The sequence below is a fragment of the Nematostella vectensis genome, chromosome 2 (assembly GCF_932526225.1).
Source record: "Nematostella vectensis chromosome 2, jaNemVect1.1, whole genome shotgun sequence".
Taxonomy (NCBI): domain Eukaryota; kingdom Metazoa; phylum Cnidaria; class Anthozoa; order Actiniaria; family Edwardsiidae; genus Nematostella; species Nematostella vectensis.
The window spans coordinates 9,892,705-9,912,080 of record NC_064035.1 but is presented as its reverse complement, the minus strand read 5'-3'; the positions used below and the strand labels follow the sequence as shown (position 1 = coordinate 9,912,080).

General features: G+C 40.8%; 1 protein-coding gene across 1 annotated transcript; it reads left to right on the top strand.

Moving 5' to 3' along the window:
- The first annotated feature begins 412 nt into the window (after window positions 1–412).
- LOC5521207 (N-acetyl-beta-glucosaminyl-glycoprotein 4-beta-N-acetylgalactosaminyltransferase 1) lies at window positions 413–17,609 on the top strand. Its single transcript, XM_001640954.3, has 22 exons — window positions 413–569; window positions 1,080–1,237; window positions 3,345–3,443; window positions 3,699–3,792; window positions 4,039–4,139; window positions 5,077–5,153; window positions 5,398–5,473; window positions 5,759–5,822; window positions 6,085–6,176; window positions 6,328–6,376; window positions 6,726–6,832; window positions 8,936–9,034; window positions 12,074–12,126; window positions 12,340–12,421; window positions 12,576–12,597; window positions 12,690–12,803; window positions 14,086–14,135; window positions 14,598–14,704; window positions 14,844–14,916; window positions 15,527–15,601; window positions 15,972–16,177; window positions 16,385–17,609. Exons 1-22 carry the CDS (start codon window positions 413–415, stop codon window positions 16,485–16,487), a joined length of 2,058 nt encoding a protein of 685 aa, XP_001641004.2. The 3' UTR covers window positions 16,488–17,609.
- Window positions 17,610–19,376: the final 1,767 nt, after the last annotated feature.

Sequence of the window (19,376 nt, the reverse complement as noted above, 5' to 3'; positions counted from 1 at the left end):
GTCTCATGCTCCCTTGCGTTACGAGTCCCATACTCCCTTGCGTTACGAGTCTCATGCTCCCTTGCGTTACGAGTCCCGTGCTCCCTTGCGTAACAAATCCCATGCTCCCTTGCGTTACGAGTCCGATGCTCCCTTGCGTTACGAGTCCCATGCTCCCTTGCGTTACGAGTCCGATGCTCCCTTGCGTTACGAGTCCGATGCTCCCTTGCGTTACGAGTCCCATGCTCCCTTGCCACTTGACTGTAGCGATATACAAGAAAAGACACCATTCTGTGCTGCTCGTCGTAAACAAAAACAAATTGCAAAATTATTGCAACAGGTTTCCCAAAGACATCTGTGCTAGGGGTTATAGCTACCCGGCATAGTTTATAGGGTGATCCGCTGAAATATTAAGTGCTTGTTAAATCGATCTATGCTGCTGGTGAATATGAAACAAGGATTTCATCGGATGTTAATTCGAATCATTTTAATTGCCGCCTGTGTCATAGTCTTCCAAGCGGTGATATTCATGTTTCTTCAGCTGAATAATTCTACTCGGAGCTGCGTGAATTCCGTAAACTGTGCGAAGGGTAAGAGAAAAAAATATACTCTTTTTTAAGGTATTATTAATGGTTATGTTTTTGTTATTTTACTTCTTTTACATGATCGATGCATTAAAGCTCGCTTGACTGGTGACGTTTTCGCTTAAACTTCAGAAAACACTGTCACATAATTTCGTTTCATTGTACTAAAGCCTCTTCGGGTTTTTTACTGTTTTATTGTGGAAATGTAATTCAAAAAATATAAAGCGTTTTATTTTTGCGTTTAGCGTTTTTTTTATGTTTTTGTCACTCTCCTTGTCTGTATTTACTTTTTATTGCAAAACTAAGTGACTAGACAGACGTCCAGGCCCTAGGCCAAGATTAGGTTTATGTTAACCTCTATATCATACTTACTATTTCATTTTATTGTTTGTGAAACCTGTAATGGTATCATAAACAAAAATTTAAACCTTCCTAACGCTACATTTAAAATAATGCATATTTTTGGTAACTAAAGATCTCCATGCGATTTTATGTCTGACCGTGTATCTCCTTTAGTGTTGTTTTTAGGTGTCTACAAATCTGTACGCACTTCTTTGTCCGATGTCAAAGCGCAAAAACTTACTAAAACTTTTTACCGAGAAAAACATGGCGCTTCTTCATCACAAGAAAGGGATGCGAGCATCAAATGTCCTCCAACGGGATTAAATAATCAGGTAACACAAATCAACGTGTTCATGCTAATTAGCTTTTAATTGAAGCTATTCAGAGCCTGGGTTTCTGTTGTGAATTTACTGAGATTTTTTCAGCTCTGTCTCCGTTACCATGTAAGCAAAAGAAGCGTGTTTTATTTAATTAGCATTTTTAAAAGGCGTTAAAATTATCTACTCTTTTTGAACATTTATTGAACCTGATTTAATTTGCAGTTATTTTTCAGTCTTAACATTCAAATCTTGTTTCGTGGCGTGACCTACTCGTAAGAAGAATTTATTTTATTGCCTAATTTATAAGGTGTTTGCGTCTCAACATAATTATCTGCGATGAAACAAACCTTTTTCTGCTTGATAATAAGATGATGCGTGTATTATTCTATTTTCTGAATAAAAATAGTTTTAAATATTTGAAATTCATGAAAGTCGTGTGTAAGCCCTGAAATCCCGAAATATTCGAACACAAAACAATTTATTTTTTTACGAAGAGAACCGGGTTCTTAGTAAAGGTCTCATAACACCTCGTGTTTGAACGAGGCAAAACCCAAGACTATATACCATTTTGATAAACTTGATTATAAAGGGTATAACTAGAAAGACTACAGACAAGCTGTAGAAAAACTAGATGGTATGCGTAGGCGTGGTGTAGACAAGGTATGAATCAACACAAGAGGCGTTTAACATACCTTTTCAGCCTTGTGTTGATTCATACCTTGATTATAAAGGCCCTGTCACACGTACGTTTTTTTCACTTGCAACTTGTCTCGCAAAAATATAATTGCAAGTCGCACCCGCGTTTTCTTACGTGTGTTTGCAACTTGTTTTTCTTTTATCAAAGTCGCACGTCCTCAAGTTACAGAAAAAAAATTAAGTGTGACATGGCGCGTGTGACTTGCAATTATTTTTTGGGAGACAAGTTGCAACTGAAAAGTGTGCGTGTGACAGGGACTTAAGGCTTTTTTGTTTGACACGCAAATGGCAATGTAACGTCAATTTCTAGAGTTTCCCTAATGGTCGTGGGTTTTGAGGTGCGGGTGCGGGTTTTAAGTCGCGGGTGTGGATTTCCAGGGTGCGGGTTTGAAATTTTTAGCAGTGTTTTTTATCTAGTGGTCTAAGTATTGATATTTCTTGATATAGCAAAACAATAAGTAAATCAAACTTGAATGTTATTAATTATGATGTTGTGCATATGTACATTTTGATTTAGTTCGCCTTTGCTCTCGAAACGCCGACAAAACTTAAGCTTGTCTTACTAAAATCTGCACATCCGCGGGTGCTTTTACGTTATAATGAATGAATTGTTTGGACATCAAGACAGAAGTTTTCGCGTCGTAGTTCTCCTATAAAAGAGCCTGTTCACAGGAGACGATTTGTCTCGGCGCGAGTCACTTTCTCCGTCAGTTCCAGGACCATGGTGCTGCACTTTTTCATGTGAAGTAGCCCTTTACCATGAGCTGTCCCCCCCCCCCCCCAAAAAAAAAAAAAAACTGGGTCTCATGTGAACAGGGGCCTTCAAATAATCATTTTGTAAGATATACCACATAACTTTCGATTGCTTAAAAAGCGTTTCCTAGAACGATCACGAGAACGTTGCAAAAGCAACTAAGTTCACAACGAAGTTTGACTTCGCAGACTCCGCAAAAGCGGATATTGTTTGTTTGTTTTAGTTTTGCTTTGGATTTTTTGTCTTCGTGCGTAAAACAAATATAAAATACCACCTTGCCGTACTGATAAAGAAAAACCTGAACTAAAATATATAATATCAAGATGAAATTTGTGTTAACCCTGCCATCAGTGTATTTGTATACCTCTTCCGAGGGAGGCTGCTTAGAATACTATAAGTTCCAATCCTTTAACGATCGCCTTTAGTTGTGAATACCACCGTAATGTGTTACCTCACACCCATGATCATCGTCGATCATGAGCCAGGGTCTACCCCCACACCGCCCTGGCCCTTGGGTACGAGAGGGGTGGACCCTGGCCACGTGACTAGACATTTACCAAGCTCTCCCCCCCCCCCCCCCCCCCCCCCATCCTTGGCCATTGGGTACAAGAGGGGTGCATCCTTGCGCGCAAGATTACGTTTGACCATCAGCATGTTTTATGTAACCAGGCATTCCGAGGTCGTCTTAATGTGCATGTGTGGTATGGCTGGTGTGGATGTACGGTGGACGACTTGCGAAGGGACCCGGATTTCCCGTACAAACCAACGGTGAGAATATAACACTACTCAGCTTTTAGGCTTGTATGTACTGATAGAAAAATAGGGGCCAAAACTCCCGTACAAACCAACGGTAAAAATATAACACTATTCGAGTAACTGTTCAAGTACCTATTCAAGCGACGTTAGTTTAGCAGGAAATTGTTGATAATTATGGTTGACTACAATAGACTACGTAAAGCAGGAATAAACGCTGGATGTTAAGATCTATACGCTCTTTTAAAGCCTTGCTTTAACTTTTTGCAGGTACGAGGGGCCATCAGGAATTTCGCCACAAGGAAAACCACACGCCAGTTTCTTGGAAAACGGATCTTCGGATACATTCATCCGCCTAAAACCGGTAACGTTCATGTAACAACAAAAGAATAGTAGCTATTAGTGTTCTAACGGAGTTACGTACAATCTCTTAAGCTGCCAAAATGTCACCCTTTTTTATGTTTTTCCATCTTTTCACATGCGCACTTCGTATTTGGGATCTAGGGGGCCTATAACGTTGGGCAACGGTGGTGGGCAACGATCATGGTCTTATTATCCATTGCTGGTTAACAACACAACGTACAGAACCAATCACACTTTTCTTTTAAAGGTAGCTACAAATTCGCGATTGCTTCAGATGATGGTTCAGAGCTGTGGCTCAGTACCGACCGGTATCCGAGCAACTCCCGATTGATTGCTTACGTTGGAGAGGTGTGTACCTGGATGATCTCGCTACCCTGCTATTGAAGGGAAGAAGCCGGAGACCTTGTGTTCCTTTGCTAGGGGTTGGCCGAACGCTCCCCTCCCTCCTATTTTCAGAGATACGGCTTAAAATTAACAAGAAATATAAGGATGTCTAACGAGGAACAATGAATCCCCTCTTTTAGGGTCTTACACTACTGGGAGGCTCCATGTGAAAGTAATGTGAAATGTCTGTGAAACACCATGTGAAATAATCACTGGTTTTCACATGTTTTTCACACCATTGACTATGTGAAATAATGATGTGAACTCTATGTCAATCCCATGTGAACCCTTGAAGTCCTTTTCATATCATTGATAACATGTGAAAAGGATGTGAAATTACCATATGAAACTGACACTGGATTTCACATGTTTTCACACCATTTACTATGTGAAATAATGATGTGAACTCTATGTGAATCCCATGTGAACCCTTGAAGTCCTTTTTACATCATTGATAACATGTGAAAAGGATGTGAAATTACCATATGAAACTGTCACTGGATTTCACATGTTTTCACACCATTTACTATGTGAAATGATGATGTGAACTCTATGGGAATCCCATGTGAACCCTTGAAGTCCTTTTTACATCATTAATAACATGTGAAAAGGATATGAAATTACCATGTGAAACTGTCACTGGATTTCACATGTTTTTCACACCATTTACTAGGTGAAATGATTATGTGAACTCTATGGGAATCCCATGTGAACCCTTGAAGTCCTTTTCACATCTTTAGGGTCTCCTTTCTGGGACTCCTGGATGCGCCCCTGGTTCTGTGCATTTTGCTGTTGCGCTATGTGGTCACTTTGACTGTTTTGTGACATTTTCTATTATACGAGAGACATAGAGTCATAAATCACGTATTGTATGATAGTCTTTTTTTACTTGTGCTTTTAGCCAGATAATCAGTACGCTGGTGCGACTGATGTGGGAGAATTTTCCAAGTATTTGTCACAAATCTCGACTAACATCAGGTACTCGATAAAGACATTTAATAATTGTGTCCTAAAGCCCCTTCCCTTCTATAATTCAATAGATATTCAAGTAATGGAGCTTAAAATGTGGAGTTACCATCTTTCCCCCCCCCCCCCCCCCCCCACCGATACTATGAATAAGATATGTTAATTCTCATATCAGGGGTAGGGGTAGGCAGGGGTCACAACGGCTCCAAAGAAGACTTTGTTATTTTCCATAGTCTTATTTTGCTTGTGTGCTTAGCCTACAGGAAGACAATGTGTATTTTATCGAGGCGTATCACAAGCAGAAGGGAGATTCAGAGCACATGGAAGTCACGGTTGGTAATAAAATTACCCATTTCGTCAAGTTCAAGTTTTCTGTTTAGAAGTCAGAAGTATTAATAATCTAGAAAACGTTGGCTTCTAGCGCCTCTTTCTGCAAAGCCTAAATAATATTTAAAAAAATGTACGTACTTCAATACCGTTTCTATTAGAAAAGCCTCCAAGGTACTCCCTAAAAATACATAAGGCCCGATTTTGACCCCAAAAAACATGAGGAGCATCACTATCAGGTCGACATGGTAGAACCCCCGGGACAAATACATAACTGTTGTCTCTTTCAGTGGCAAATTCCTGGGACTGAACAGTTAGAGACTATTACCACAAAGCACATCTCCATGTACATGGGTAAGATGTGTGACTGTAAGATGTCTGAATTCTTAAGGTGTACTTTGTGAGTCCTTAATGTGTACTTTGTTAGTCCTTTTAAGCACATTAAAATGTTCTCTGATGTGTGAGTCCTTAATGTGTACTGATATGTAAGTCCCTGATTTGTCCTATTTTGTACTAAGAGCCTACTGTGTACTGGTATGTGATGTACTGATGTGTAACTCTCTAATGTGTACTGATGTCTAAGTCCCTGTTGTGATTGGAGTGTCTCACTTAATAGCTGACAAGCCATCATGGAGTGTTATGTCACCAAGCCGAGCTGAACTCTGTCTGAATAGGCAAGATCCAAGCGTACATATCAGGTTTAACAAAGTAAGAACTGCAAATAGGGTCATTTCACGCTGCAGCGTTTTATATTGAGTATTGAATCTCGCCCCATCTCTTTAAAAGAGAGAGGTCTCCTGTATCGTCGTGAACCATTCTGTTACTGTTACTGTTAAAATCATAACTGTCATCCTTGCAGTATATGTCAACCCAGTTGCCGGATATTCGAGATACGTACTTCATAACAGGTAGATATTACCAGTAACGTAGCGCCCTTTCATGCTTGAGGGTGCAGCTCTTTTTTTCTCGACCACGAAAATTTACGCGGGGGTGACCTTTGGGAGCGCGCTCGCAAAGTATGCTGGATTTTTTAGCATGAGCGCCCTGTGTGCTATCAAGATGGTTGTACATAAGAAAATTTACACGCATACATTTCTTGCCAATTAAATAGTACCTCGTATCTTAATTGGTAGCCTACCTGCCGACCGCAAAAATCTTCTTCATTATTTTTTCCGGATACATTGCAGGCTACCTGATTGGCCATTACTCAAAAAATTGTCATGACAATCATTCTGTAACTGGGTTGTTCTTTCTCAGCTCCGATCATTGACCACAGTGACGTCAAGAATGTCTTGGACACGTGTTCGTACACAACGCTACGCAAGACAAACGTTTCACAGTTTGATGCGCATATGTCAGGAATGGTAAGAAGGACGTATTAATACGTTGGACTTAAATAACAGTGTATAACAATATAAATAACAAACGTGTCAGTTTAAAGTTGTTGTTGCGCGACCTCGGTCAATCATAAATCTTTGTTTCGCATACAAATAGATAGATGGATAGATAGTTTATTAAAAATATGCATTGCAGCCAAAAGGCTGAATTACGCATTATGTACAAAAAAAATTAAAAATAATATGAAAAATTTAAATACGACAATAGTTATAAATATTATAATGATAAAATATAATTACTTCCTATAAAAATATATGATAAAAATGTATATAACTACAGCCTAAGTTGTTTGATCATGGGGAATATGAAAGTATTACTAGCCCTTTTTGTGCGAAGTCTTGGAAAATTAAAACGGCGCTGGTGTCGCAGAGCATATCGGGAGTGATCATTTACAGGCGGCAGAAGAGTACTTAACTTGTGGTTAGGATTATTAATAGTGTCATTAAAAAGCTTGCTGTACCGTACATTATGATGGTCAAAGATCGGATTGATGTCAATATCCTTCGCTAATTGTGCCCTAATAATGCACATACATGCAAAATAAATGATACTAGCACTCAAAAATAATATTCGATCATTTCGCCCTTGAGGCAGCGTGGTAGATAATAGGTTTGCATGAACCTATACCATTCGGCACATTTTGGCTGTTTTATGGTATTGATGTTTCGTTGAAGCGCTTCCAGCAACAAATTTGTGCGATAAATACCTAATGGTACTCCTCTGTTCCTTGCTTCATCCCTGTTGTTAATTTCTGCCTGTATTTGAGGCCGTGAAATATCTGCGCTTATCGCTGCTTTCAAACAACTTATTGCCTGCTCTACAGGGTTAAGAAACGGACTGTAGGGCAGCAACATTTTTGTTTCTGTATTTGGGCCCGGGTTAAAACGGCGAAATGATCGAATATAATTTTTTTGAGTGCTAGTATCATTTATTTTGCATGTATGTGCATTTTAAGGTCACAAATAAACGAGAAGTAATTGAATAATTATTTTAGGATGTTGTTTGTCATAAAGGGCTTATTGTTTGTACGGAGGCGCTAACGTTTATAAGAAGCACGCAAATGACTTTCACAAAATACTATTGTTTGCACTTGCTGTAATAAAAATGTTAATGAATATTTCGTTCACTGTATTGATTGCGAGTTCTCGTATTATTGATGTTCTGTTTGTGCTATTGGTATGTATCAACGCGAAAATGAAAATAGATTTTTCATTCCTGGTTGTCGAATAGTGTAAATGAATGTGAAGAAAATGCAATTGTTTGCACTCATTTATGTAAAGTTCGTTAATGTATTTCCTTTTAGTTCAAATGATTTTACTTTCGCTTAAATGACAGTACATCGGCGTAAATGTTTGTAATTTTGGCTAAAATGAATGCGTATTTCTCGGTAATGAAAAGCAAAAGGTGTACTAGCCTTTTTCGTGACCTCAGTAACATGGTCGTTCCAAGTTAAGTTGTTCGTTAACGTAAGACCCAGCAGCTTTACACTGGTGACCACCTTTATCTCTTTACCTTCTATACTTATCGGAGTAAAATCTTTCTCCTGTCTGGCGAAAGAAATTCTGAGTTCTTTACACTTGTCTGCGTTTAGCTGGACTCTATTATCACAAGACCATTCTACCACTTTATCAACTAGCTCCTGCACGTGACTGTCACTGCCTTTCGCGCGTAGCGCGTAGTCAATCAACCATCTAACACAATTGATGGCTTTCATGTTTTCACTGTCGCGTCATAAACCATTTGACTGCACACAGCAAGGAAATTGATTGGTCAGGGTGGTATGATTGACAATGCGCTATTCCCAGACGAGAATTTGAAAATGTAGTATAAGTTTCTCTCTGTCTCAAATAAATTAACTAGTAAAAAGTCTCAATATTTGCAGTCGCTGCAACACAAAAAGTGTCAATGCTTGATACTCGTGATTCTATCATTTTATTTCAACCACCGCATCTGAAATCGGGAAAGATCTAATTTAATTTTTATTGTTGCTTAATAATTAAATACCCTAAATTGAAAAGAAAATAATCCCTAAGAATAAGTTATTTTCTTAGACGAATGTTTTCCTGCAGATTCGCCATTCCAAGGTTTATCCCAGCGATCACACAGACGCTTACAAGTCGAATGGGCCTGAGGACATCAGCATAGGGAATGAAGTCATCCAAGAAAAGGTAGATGTCACCAAAGAATATAGCATAAAAGAGAGACGAGGCTGAATACACACACCGCCACATGATATAGGACAATAGGGGGAGATGGGCTGTAGACATCCGAACACACCCGCCACATGATATAAGACAATAGGGGGAGAGGGGCTGGAGACATCCAAACACACCGCCACATGATATAAGACAATAGGGGGAGAGGGGCTGGAGACATCCGAACACACCGCCACATAATATAAGACAATAGGGGGAGAGGGGCTGGAGACATCCAAACACACCCGCCACATGATATAAGACAATAGGGGGAGAGGGGCTGGAGACATCCAAACACACCGCCACATGATATAACACAATAGGGGGAGAGGGGCTGGAGACATCCAAACACACCGCCACATGATATAAGACAATAGGGTGAGAGGGGCTGGAGACATCCAAACACACCCGCCACATGATATAAGACAATAGGGGGAGAGGGGCTGGAGACATCCAAACACACCGCCACATAATATAAGACAATAGGGGGAGAGGGGCTGGAGACATCCAAACACACCCGCCACATGATATAAGACAATAGGGGGAGAGGGGCTGGAGACATCCGAACACACCACCACATGATATAATACAATAGGGGGAGATGGGCTGGAGACATCTACACACACCGCCACATAATATAAGACAATAGGGGGAGAGGGGCTGGAGACATCTACACACACCGCCACATAATATAAGACAATAGGGGGAGAGGGGCTGGAGACATCCAAACACACCGCCACATGATATAAGACAATAGGGGGAGAGGGGCTGGAGACATCCAAACACACCCGCCACATGATATAAGACAATAGGGTGAGAGGGGCTGGAGGCATCCCCACACACCACCACATGATATAAGACAATAGGGGGAGAGGGGCTGGAGGCATCCCCACACACCACCACATGATATAAGACAATAGGGGGAGAGGGGCTGGAGACATCCCCACACACCACCACATGATATAAGACAATAGGGTGAGAGGGGCTGGAGACATTCCCACACACCGCCACATGATATAAGACAATAAGGGGAGAGGGGCTGGAGACATCCCCACACACCGCCACATGATATAAGACAATAGGGGGAGAGGGGCTGGAGACATCCCCACACACCACCACATGATATAAGACAATAGGGGGAGAGGGGCTGGAGACATCCAAACACACTACCACATAATATAAGACAATAGGGGGAGAGGGGCTGGAGACATCCAAACACACCCGCCACATGATATAAGACAATAGGGGGAGAGGGGCTGGAGACATCCAAACACACCCGCCACATGATATAAGACAATAGGGGGAGAGGGGCTGGAGACATCCAAACACACCCGCCACATAATATAAGACAATACTGGGAGAGGGGCTGGAGACATCCGAACACACCACCACATGATATAAGACAATAGGGGGAGATGGGCTGGAGACATCTACACACACCGCCACATAATATAAGACAATACTGGGAGAGGGGCTGGAGACATCCGAACACACCACCACATGATATAAGACAATAGGGGGAGATGGGCTGGAGACATCTACACACACCGCCACATAATATAAGACAATAGGGGGAGAGGGGCTGGAGACATCTACACACACCGCCACATGATATAAGACAATAGGGGGAGAGGGGCTGGAGACATCCAAACACACCGCCACATGATATAAGACAATAGGGGGAGATAGGCTGGAGACATCCAAACACACCGCCACATGATATAAGACAATAGGGGGAGAGGGGCTGGAGACATCCAAACACACCCGCCACATGATATAAGACAATAGGGGGAGAGGGGCTGGAGACATCCAAACTCACCCGCCACATGATATAAGACAATAGGGGGAGAGGGGCTGGAGACATCCAAACTCACCCGCCACATGATATAAGACAATAGGGGGAGATGGGCTGGAGACATCCAAACACACCGCCACATGATATAGACAATAGAGGGAGAGGACCTGGAGACATCTACACACACCGCCACATGATATATGACAATAGGGGGAGATGTTTTGTAGACATCCAAACACACTACCGAATTGTTTTAATGATTTTAAAACAGTCTTATTAGGTTTCACAGTTCAAAACAAAACAGTCCTTATAATAATAATATAATAATAATAAAAGTTTAATAACATTTCAATGGAAATTGGTTCTTCTATGTTACACTGAAAATACTATAATATGTAATTTATATAATAAAAAATCTACTCTATGATTATGACTACTATGGATATATAAGCAGAAAAACATCGATTAAAGGGACAAATTATTGATGTGCCAGTCTGGTCCTTGCTTGCGCTACAAAGTGCGCTTTACATGAACGGCGAAAATCATGTTTGTCCCTGCTGGGCCTGACTGTGGATGGTAAGGTGTTGAACAGCCTTGAAGCGTGATATCTATGTCTGGGACATAGGATGTGGTTAATCTGAACTCACTACTAGGGTGGAGCGTTCTAGTGGGAATATAACGTTCTAGTTTCAGATGCTCTGGCCGTAAGTTACTAGTAACTGCTTGATAGGCAGCATTGGCCATATGATAGTCTTGCGGCTCCCTAATTGGAAGCCAACCTAATTTAATAATGGCATCTACAGTCAGGTTTCCTTGATGTAAGACATGCACACGGGCCAGCTGTGGTGTTGAGAGAAGTGTCACCTTGGTCTTGACTGGATTGAGTGATAGATTACTCTCACTTGACCAAGTCGTTATTTCTACCTTTTAGAGAACAGATGGTTGTGTCCACAGTTCAAACGTCATTGACCTCGATAGACTGTGAAATAAGGATTTTTCACACATATTGCTTTGCTTTGGAAAGGGAAGAATTTAGAAGACAAAAAAATCTTTAGCCTTTTTTTAGACTTCCCTCTCTTTTGTCTTCTAAATAAACATTATCAATGATGCATGGAGGAAATTTAGAACCAAAATGCTTTTCTTCTAGTTTCCACCAGAAAAACTAATAGAAGGCAGCGTCCCCAGCACAGGAACTTAGCTCCCCCTTTATCTTACAGGAAGCGCGCGAAGTAGTTACTGAGTATATGGAAGCACTGAAGCGACGGAAAGGGTAAGTATCCTTCCCTTTAAAGAAATACGTTTGCAACATAATGATTAACCGCATTAAATACAATCTCCACACTACTAATTGCTCAACATCATTATCAGTATCATATTTACTCATTATTATCACCATTATTATCATCAACATCATCATGTTCCGAATTCGTTGTCATCATCTTCCATCATCATCATTATCATCTTGCTTTCTTTTTTTTTACAGGGATACGTACGAGCTGGTCGAACTGATTCAACTTGAATCAAGGGAACACCACGAGGCTGGGCGCAGATATCTTCTTGAAATGGTACTATGCTATTAATGAATAGTACCCAATTTTTACATATGTTGTCTTGTTGTCTTTGCTGAAGATGTTTTCAAGATTTCTGTAGGCCTTTTAGTTTATTGTGGTAATGCTTTTATAGAGAAGGTTCTAATTTATCAATTTGAATTCTTGTCAGGAGCTGATGGAGAAAAGCTCAGGTAATCTTCTTTAAACGACATTGCCAATGATACAGTCTTACCCTGGAATTACTATATTGGCACTTACCCAAAATTGTCTGGTATTCCTTCAGGACAAGCTATGCGTCTATCCGAGCATGTATATCGAAAGGATAGCGAAAGTAAACTGTGCTCCCCGAGCGGGTTTGATTGGAGACAGGACGTCAACGTCTATATGGTTATCACAGGTAAACAATCATTAAATTAAATGATACTCATTATTTTCGTGAAACAACTGTGTTGGCAAATCGTAATACCGGTTTCTTATATCGTAATACCGGTTTCTCATATCGTAATACCGGTTTCTCATATCGTAATACCAGTTTCTCATATCGTAATACTGGTTTCTCATATCGTAATACCGGTTTTTTCATATCGTAATACCGGTTTCTCATATCGTTATACCGGTTTTTCATATCGTAATACAAGTTTCCCATATCTTTGATGCCTCCTGCAGCGCAAAAAAACTACAACGATTGTTTGACTTTCATTTGAACACGGATGAAATGCTAGCGTTGTTTGCAGGAAACTGATCATTGATTACAGGGTGGTGAAGAGTATTTTCGTGTCCGTGAAAAGCCTCATAATAATTTCGTGACTGGTGATCGAGTACTCCATCCCGGGTGGGGACTCTCCAGAAAAGTAGACGGGGTTTAAGGATTTTTCCGATTTTGCTGTCGTTAAGGGTATGAAATTCGACCAACAGCTATTCCTAAGGGGGTGTTTAACGCTTTTTTTTTTCAATTCTTTTATCTTTTATGGTATAAAATTCGACCAATTGCTATTCCTAAGGGTTTTTTTTCTCCGATTCTGCTATCTCTTAAAAAAATCCTTCGACCACGCCCAATTTGCTATCTCTTAGAGGTAATATATTCTTTTGACCACGCCCGAAGTGCCATCCCTTAGGGTTAAAATCGATTTTGCCGACGATCACCCCCGTCTGTTTTTATCAGAGTTTCCCCCCCCCCTCCCCCCAGGGGGTCAATCGTGGTCCGGGTAATTTTTTCTTTCGTGATTTCGCATTGCTAAATTCGTGGTGACCTTTGTTTAGGTTGTTGATCTATAAAACAGATTTTTCGCTTAAACTGCATTGAATGCAGTCACAGTCTCCAAATAGCTGTATATTAAATCATATATTCATGAGCAAAACAAAAGTTAAAACCGAAATTCGTAAAAGCTTCCTTTTTAATTCGTAATTCGTGAAAGCCTGAAAAATAACTCCGTGATTCGTGATGGGCACCCCGTCATCACCCTGTGATTAGCCTCTTGCAAATATAAAATACCGATTTCCCTGATCAATTTCGAATTCCTTCCGCAAAATCTCTAAACTACTGCGGTCTGGAATTAGGGCCTGTTTTTGTATTAAATGATGTTTGGAGATGATAGAGGAACTTATAAGTTTTAAATGGAAGCTATGAACTCAAAAGGAGCATATTATGTGTCATAATCATTGGCTGTTTTCTTTTCCAGTCATGAACTATGGCAAATGGATCACGGACCTGGTGAGGCAGCTATCAAAGGTACATTGGATAGGCTAGTACTAGGCAAATGGATTACGGACCTGGTGAGGCAGCTATCAAAGGTACATTGGATAGGCTAGTACTAGGCAAATGGATCACGGACCTGGTGAGGCAGCTATCAAAGGTACATTGGATAGGCTAGTACTAGGCAAATGGATCACGGACCTGGTGAGGCAGCTATCAAAGGTACACTGGACAGGCCAACGTTTCAGCCAGGTGAAATTTAATATATAGATTTAGGCACTGCCTTAAAGCGGAGCCGCACAGCATATTTGTTTGCCAGGCTCTCGAGCAATCATCCGGGAACTACAAGTTTTTAGGCAGAAAAAACATTACCCACGCGCGATTTTTTAACTTTACATTGTTTTGCAGTGTCACGTCTGATTCAGATTTACGGTTCTTCTTGTTTCTTTTGTTTAGTAGCAGAGACCATCTCATTTTTGCCAATGATTGTTCTAACAGCTCTACCACAGTGGGATCGAGAGGAATTTCTACTTGGTCGTCATTGATTTTAACAGCACAGATATAGACATGAGAAGGATGCTTGAGAACAGCGGAATCAGTGATAGGTAAGCTGGCGGACATTCATGTTGACAAGGCGAGCGCGTAGGCATAAGGCCGAATTGTTACTTTCTTCTCTGCCGACAACCATTGTTATTGCAATGTCAGTGTTGTGGCCGTAAATCCTGATGTGCTTTCATTTTTAAGGTATTTCCTTATCAAAAAGAAAGGCCCGTTTTACAAGACCCAAGCTCTCAACGAGGGTGCAGCTTTAATCAAGGTATCACTACGGAAGCCTAAAGGCATTTCATCACATTTCATCACTATCAAAGAGGCTAGATGTAGAAGAAAGCGGGAGACATAAAATGTTTACCACGTGTTAAAATAACGCCTTCTGTCGTTCCTTCGTGTCGACTGTCGTTCGAGTGATTTTCACAAGTGTGTAAGCTCTACACTGTCGTCCGTGTGATTTTCACACCCGTGTTAGCTCTAAACTGTCGTCCGTGTGATTTTCACACGCGTGAAAGCTCTAAACTGTCGTCCGTGTGATTTTCACATGCGTGAAAGCGCTACACTGTCGTCCGTTTGATTTTCACATGCGTGAAAACGCTACACTTTCATTTGTGTAATTTTCACACGCGTGTAACCGCTACACTGTCGTCCGTGTGATTTTCACATGCGTGAAAGCGCTACACTGTCGTCCGTGTGATTTTCACATGCGTGAAAGCGCTACACTGTCATTCGTGTGATTGCCACACGCGTGTAAACTCTATACTGTCGTTCGTGTGATTTTCACACGCGTTTTAGCTCTACACTGTTGTTCATGTGATTTTTCATGCCACATACCTATCTCCCAGATAAGAACAGCACTAAAACATGATCTTAAACAGGACCCCCACAGCATCGTCTTCACAATGGATCTACATCTCAAACTACCCGCGGACATTTTCGACGCAATCAGAAAGGTGATTCATTTAAGCTCCTATTTTTCTGCTAGTGTAGATAAATGGTGCATGAACTCTAGTAGAACTGTAAGTGCTCTAGCGTGGTCAAAGTCTATGGATCCAGCTAACTTTGACGTCACTGCGCATCAAAGTGCCGTTGTCAGCCACATTTTTGCTTTGATATTGGATGGCACATTATTATTAAAATCCCGAAATGACCATCTAAAAACAAAGTTTAATACTTAATTTGCAAAATTCAATAAAAAAATATCGCATTTATAGCTTCCCTAATTCATCCGATGGGAATGGATGCTTTTTCGCACTTGGTACTTTGCTAGGATGACAAGATGGCTGCTGACAGAGACTGTTTAACTGATTCTCTCGTTTGTAGCATACTCTGGAAGGACTCACACTCTTCGTCCCTAAGCTAGTCAAACTCAAATGCGGCTACTCGCCCCAGTACCCTCAGGGAGGCTGGGACACGCTCGGATACGGCCTACTGGGCATCTACAAAACGGACTGGGACCGAATTGGTGGCATGAATGAGGTTGAGTTTAAACACAAGTGGGGAGGCGAGGATTGGGAAATTATGGACAGGTAAATGGGCTTTGCTACTTTTACACTAATAATTATTATTTAGTCATTTGCTTGCTTGCTGGTTTTTTGTTTTGTTTACTTTTGTGTTTTTTCGTTTGCTTGCCTGCTTTTTTTTCCCCCGAAATGCCAAAGGCAAACATGCCATGTGCATCATGGGAATGAAAATACTGCAAGTTCACTGACTGAATCACATGTTGTCATTTGTAGAGCGATAGCAGCAGGACTAGAGCCGCAGAGAATCTGCCTTCCTCATTTATATCACATGTTCCACTCACGTGAGCAAGACTGGTACGAGGAGGCCCGATTATAATACCATGACAACCGCCAATCAGTCGAGGACGTGGTACAAGGAGATACAGATTATGACTCGGATATGATACCATGGCACCTTTCAATCAACGTCATTGAGTATGAGAGTTCCAAGGCAAAAAGAGAGCCATGTTATGATGATCCAGATATGATACCATAACAACTGTCAATCAACGACATTGAGTATGAGAGGACCAAGGCACAAAGAGAGCCATGTTTTGATGACCCGGATATGATACTATAGCAACTGTCAATCAACGTTATGAAAGTACATGGAGAGACATAAAAAGTGACGGTGTCTATCATCGATACAACACCTATTTACAGCAAAACATTTATAGAACAAATCTGCATCTTCCAAATAGCGAACAATTTTTTTTCGCCAGTCAAACTCCACTAAGCGAACAACTCTTTCTAGGTCGGCGTTAGATGACCAAAATAGCACCGACCAACAAAACGCTTTTAAGCGTTAAAAAATAACCAGTTAAAAAAAGTATGAAGAAACAGCTATATATTTTACCTAAGGTCTCTATAAAAGAAAATAGATTCGGTTCCATATTATTATTGTTCGATTTGTAGTTTGCTGGAACATTCAAAAACAGGAACAAATTCAGTCACAAAAACTATACTTATCAAAAGTTGAAATAACTTGTTTTTATTAATGTTTGTAACATTAATTTAAAGAAGGAAGTCGGGCAAATGTGTGTTTCTTTATTGCGGGAAAATGATTTCATTCTAAGGCAGATTTTGCTGTTTCTTCAAGGTGAGAAAAGCAGTTGTGAGATCCTGCTTGACGGTTGCGTACGAATGTGTAGTTCCAGAAAATACCCATACCCCCCCCCCCCCCCCCCATTGAGAGGGTTGGAAATTCCAGAGGGGTGGGGAGTCATACCCTCGACCCCCTCAATAGGGGGTATGGTTATTTTCTGGAACTACACAATACTCCTTTGCTTTATCACATAAACCTCAACATGGAACCCATTAATCTGCACAGTTGTTTCACTTTACGAGTTAACCATTAACTGACAGTTGTGCAATGAACATGTATAATTACTTAGCATCATATTCTAAAACTATATATCATATTCTAAATTGTCAGATAAATGCTGTTTCCTCCGGTGAATCTGATGAGTCGCTTATATGGCCGAGGGTTAGATGATTTTTTTCTTCATCACCATGGTCATATAAAGGCCCATGACAGGCGCGTACACAGTTACAAGCTTATTTACATCAGAATAGTGGCGCGAGACGCAAAAACGCGCGAGACTGACAAAAACGCGCATTTTCTAGAATAGCGCGCGCTATGGATAAAAAGCTTAATAATGAGTCCTTTCGCAACCACGCCAAAGAGCTGACAATCAGCCAAAAAATGGTAAATAAGCTTGTAACGATTCACCTTCTTCAGTCTGCCCTGAAGAAGTCTTATCAAAGACGAAAAAAGTTTTTGATGTATTGTATTCATTGTTCTGGTACGAGATCACGACAGTTTGAGATTTTTTCTGGTATCAACTCCTTACGCGGGGGCTTTTATAATGCCTCCTCGGGTTTTGGCCGTCTGGGCCAAAACCCTGCGGGGCAATTATTTGAAAACACAATAATTTATTCCTTTCAACATTTGAGCGCAAGCCGCGCAACTTCTAAAATATTACCTAACGCTGTGGCTAAAGTAGTCCATACCAAAATTACTTGCTTAACACATTGACCCCTCAACCGGCCTGTACCGGCTTTGGGAAGTACCCACAACCCAAAAAATTCATAAATGCAAAATAAACACAACAAGATGAAGATACTCAGGCATCAGTCTAAGGGATAAATGGTCTTGCAGATATGCACCCAACCAAGGTGTTGGCATCTACTCTTAAGCCAAATAATAGCACAGGTTCTTTGACAAATCTCAAATCGAACAAGGAGAGAAAAGCAGAATCACCCCTCTCAATAAAACGCTCAAAATACCACACAATGGAGAGAGATCAGCAAACACAGCTCAAGACACAAATAGATACCTTTATTCTGATCCTCCAGGTACATTTCCATGGCCTCAAAACACAATGTCCACTCCTTGAAGGCTTGTACAACCACGAAGATGTCTTTACGTATTGCAAAGCATTCTGGGAGATCCAGGGAAAAATTCACGGGGGGAGGGCCAGTCAACACTCCTCTCCCCAAAGTCAGATGGTTTTTTTAGAAGTCTTTTCACCCCGAAGCCAAACAAATCAATTCCAGGTCATACAGACCCAGAAGAGCAGTGTAAACAATTTTGCAATCAATTTGGTTTCAGAAAAGACAGCATTTAGGAGAGCTGTGGTGATTCATTAGAAAATTATTTTCTCATCCGGGCAAAGCCAAACAAGAAAAAATCATCATGAATCCACCTTTGCTTGCAAATATCCATAAGCAAAGCACTCAATTATGCCCCAAAAGACTTCATGATGTCCTGAGACACTCTCCTAATATGCTCATAGCTGTATTTTTGATGAAAAGTACAAGCAACCATCAACTTGTGCTGGCTTTAGCACAAGGACGAGGGATTAAAAGTGGGGGACCGCAAAGCACTGTTAGAAAGCTTGGATACCGCTGACTAGGTGCAGCTGTGTTTGACTTTGACGGGCTGTATAAAACTCAGAATAGGGGGGGAAGGTATCTTTTTTCAGTCTGTTTTTTTGTAAATTCAGCTCAAAAAAAGCCAGGAGTCAATGGGTTAATGTAGTTGCATGTCGAACCTGCGTTTATGAAAAAAACATTAGTTGAGTATATGAACACGCTTCAAACACGACGAGCTAAAAGTCAATTTTTCTTAGCCAGATCCGCTAACGTCCCGGTAGTCAGATTTTTATCAGAACTTATCAGAAGTCCACTTTTTTCGGATTCGCACCCGCCCGACGAAGAAAAA

Excerpts from the sequence above, each read along its gene's own strand:
- LOC5521207 (XM_001640954.3), top strand. The coding sequence starts at position 413 with ATGCTGCTGGTGAATATGAAACAAGGATTTCATCGGATGTTAATTCGA. Across the intron at positions 6,833-8,935 it reads ATGCGCATATGTCAGGAATG|ATTCGCCATTCCAAGGTTTA; the intron begins GTAAGAAGGACG and ends GTTTTCCTGCAG. Across the intron at positions 12,127-12,339 it reads GCACTGAAGCGACGGAAAGG|GGATACGTACGAGCTGGTCG; the intron begins GTAAGTATCCTT and ends TTTTTTTTACAG.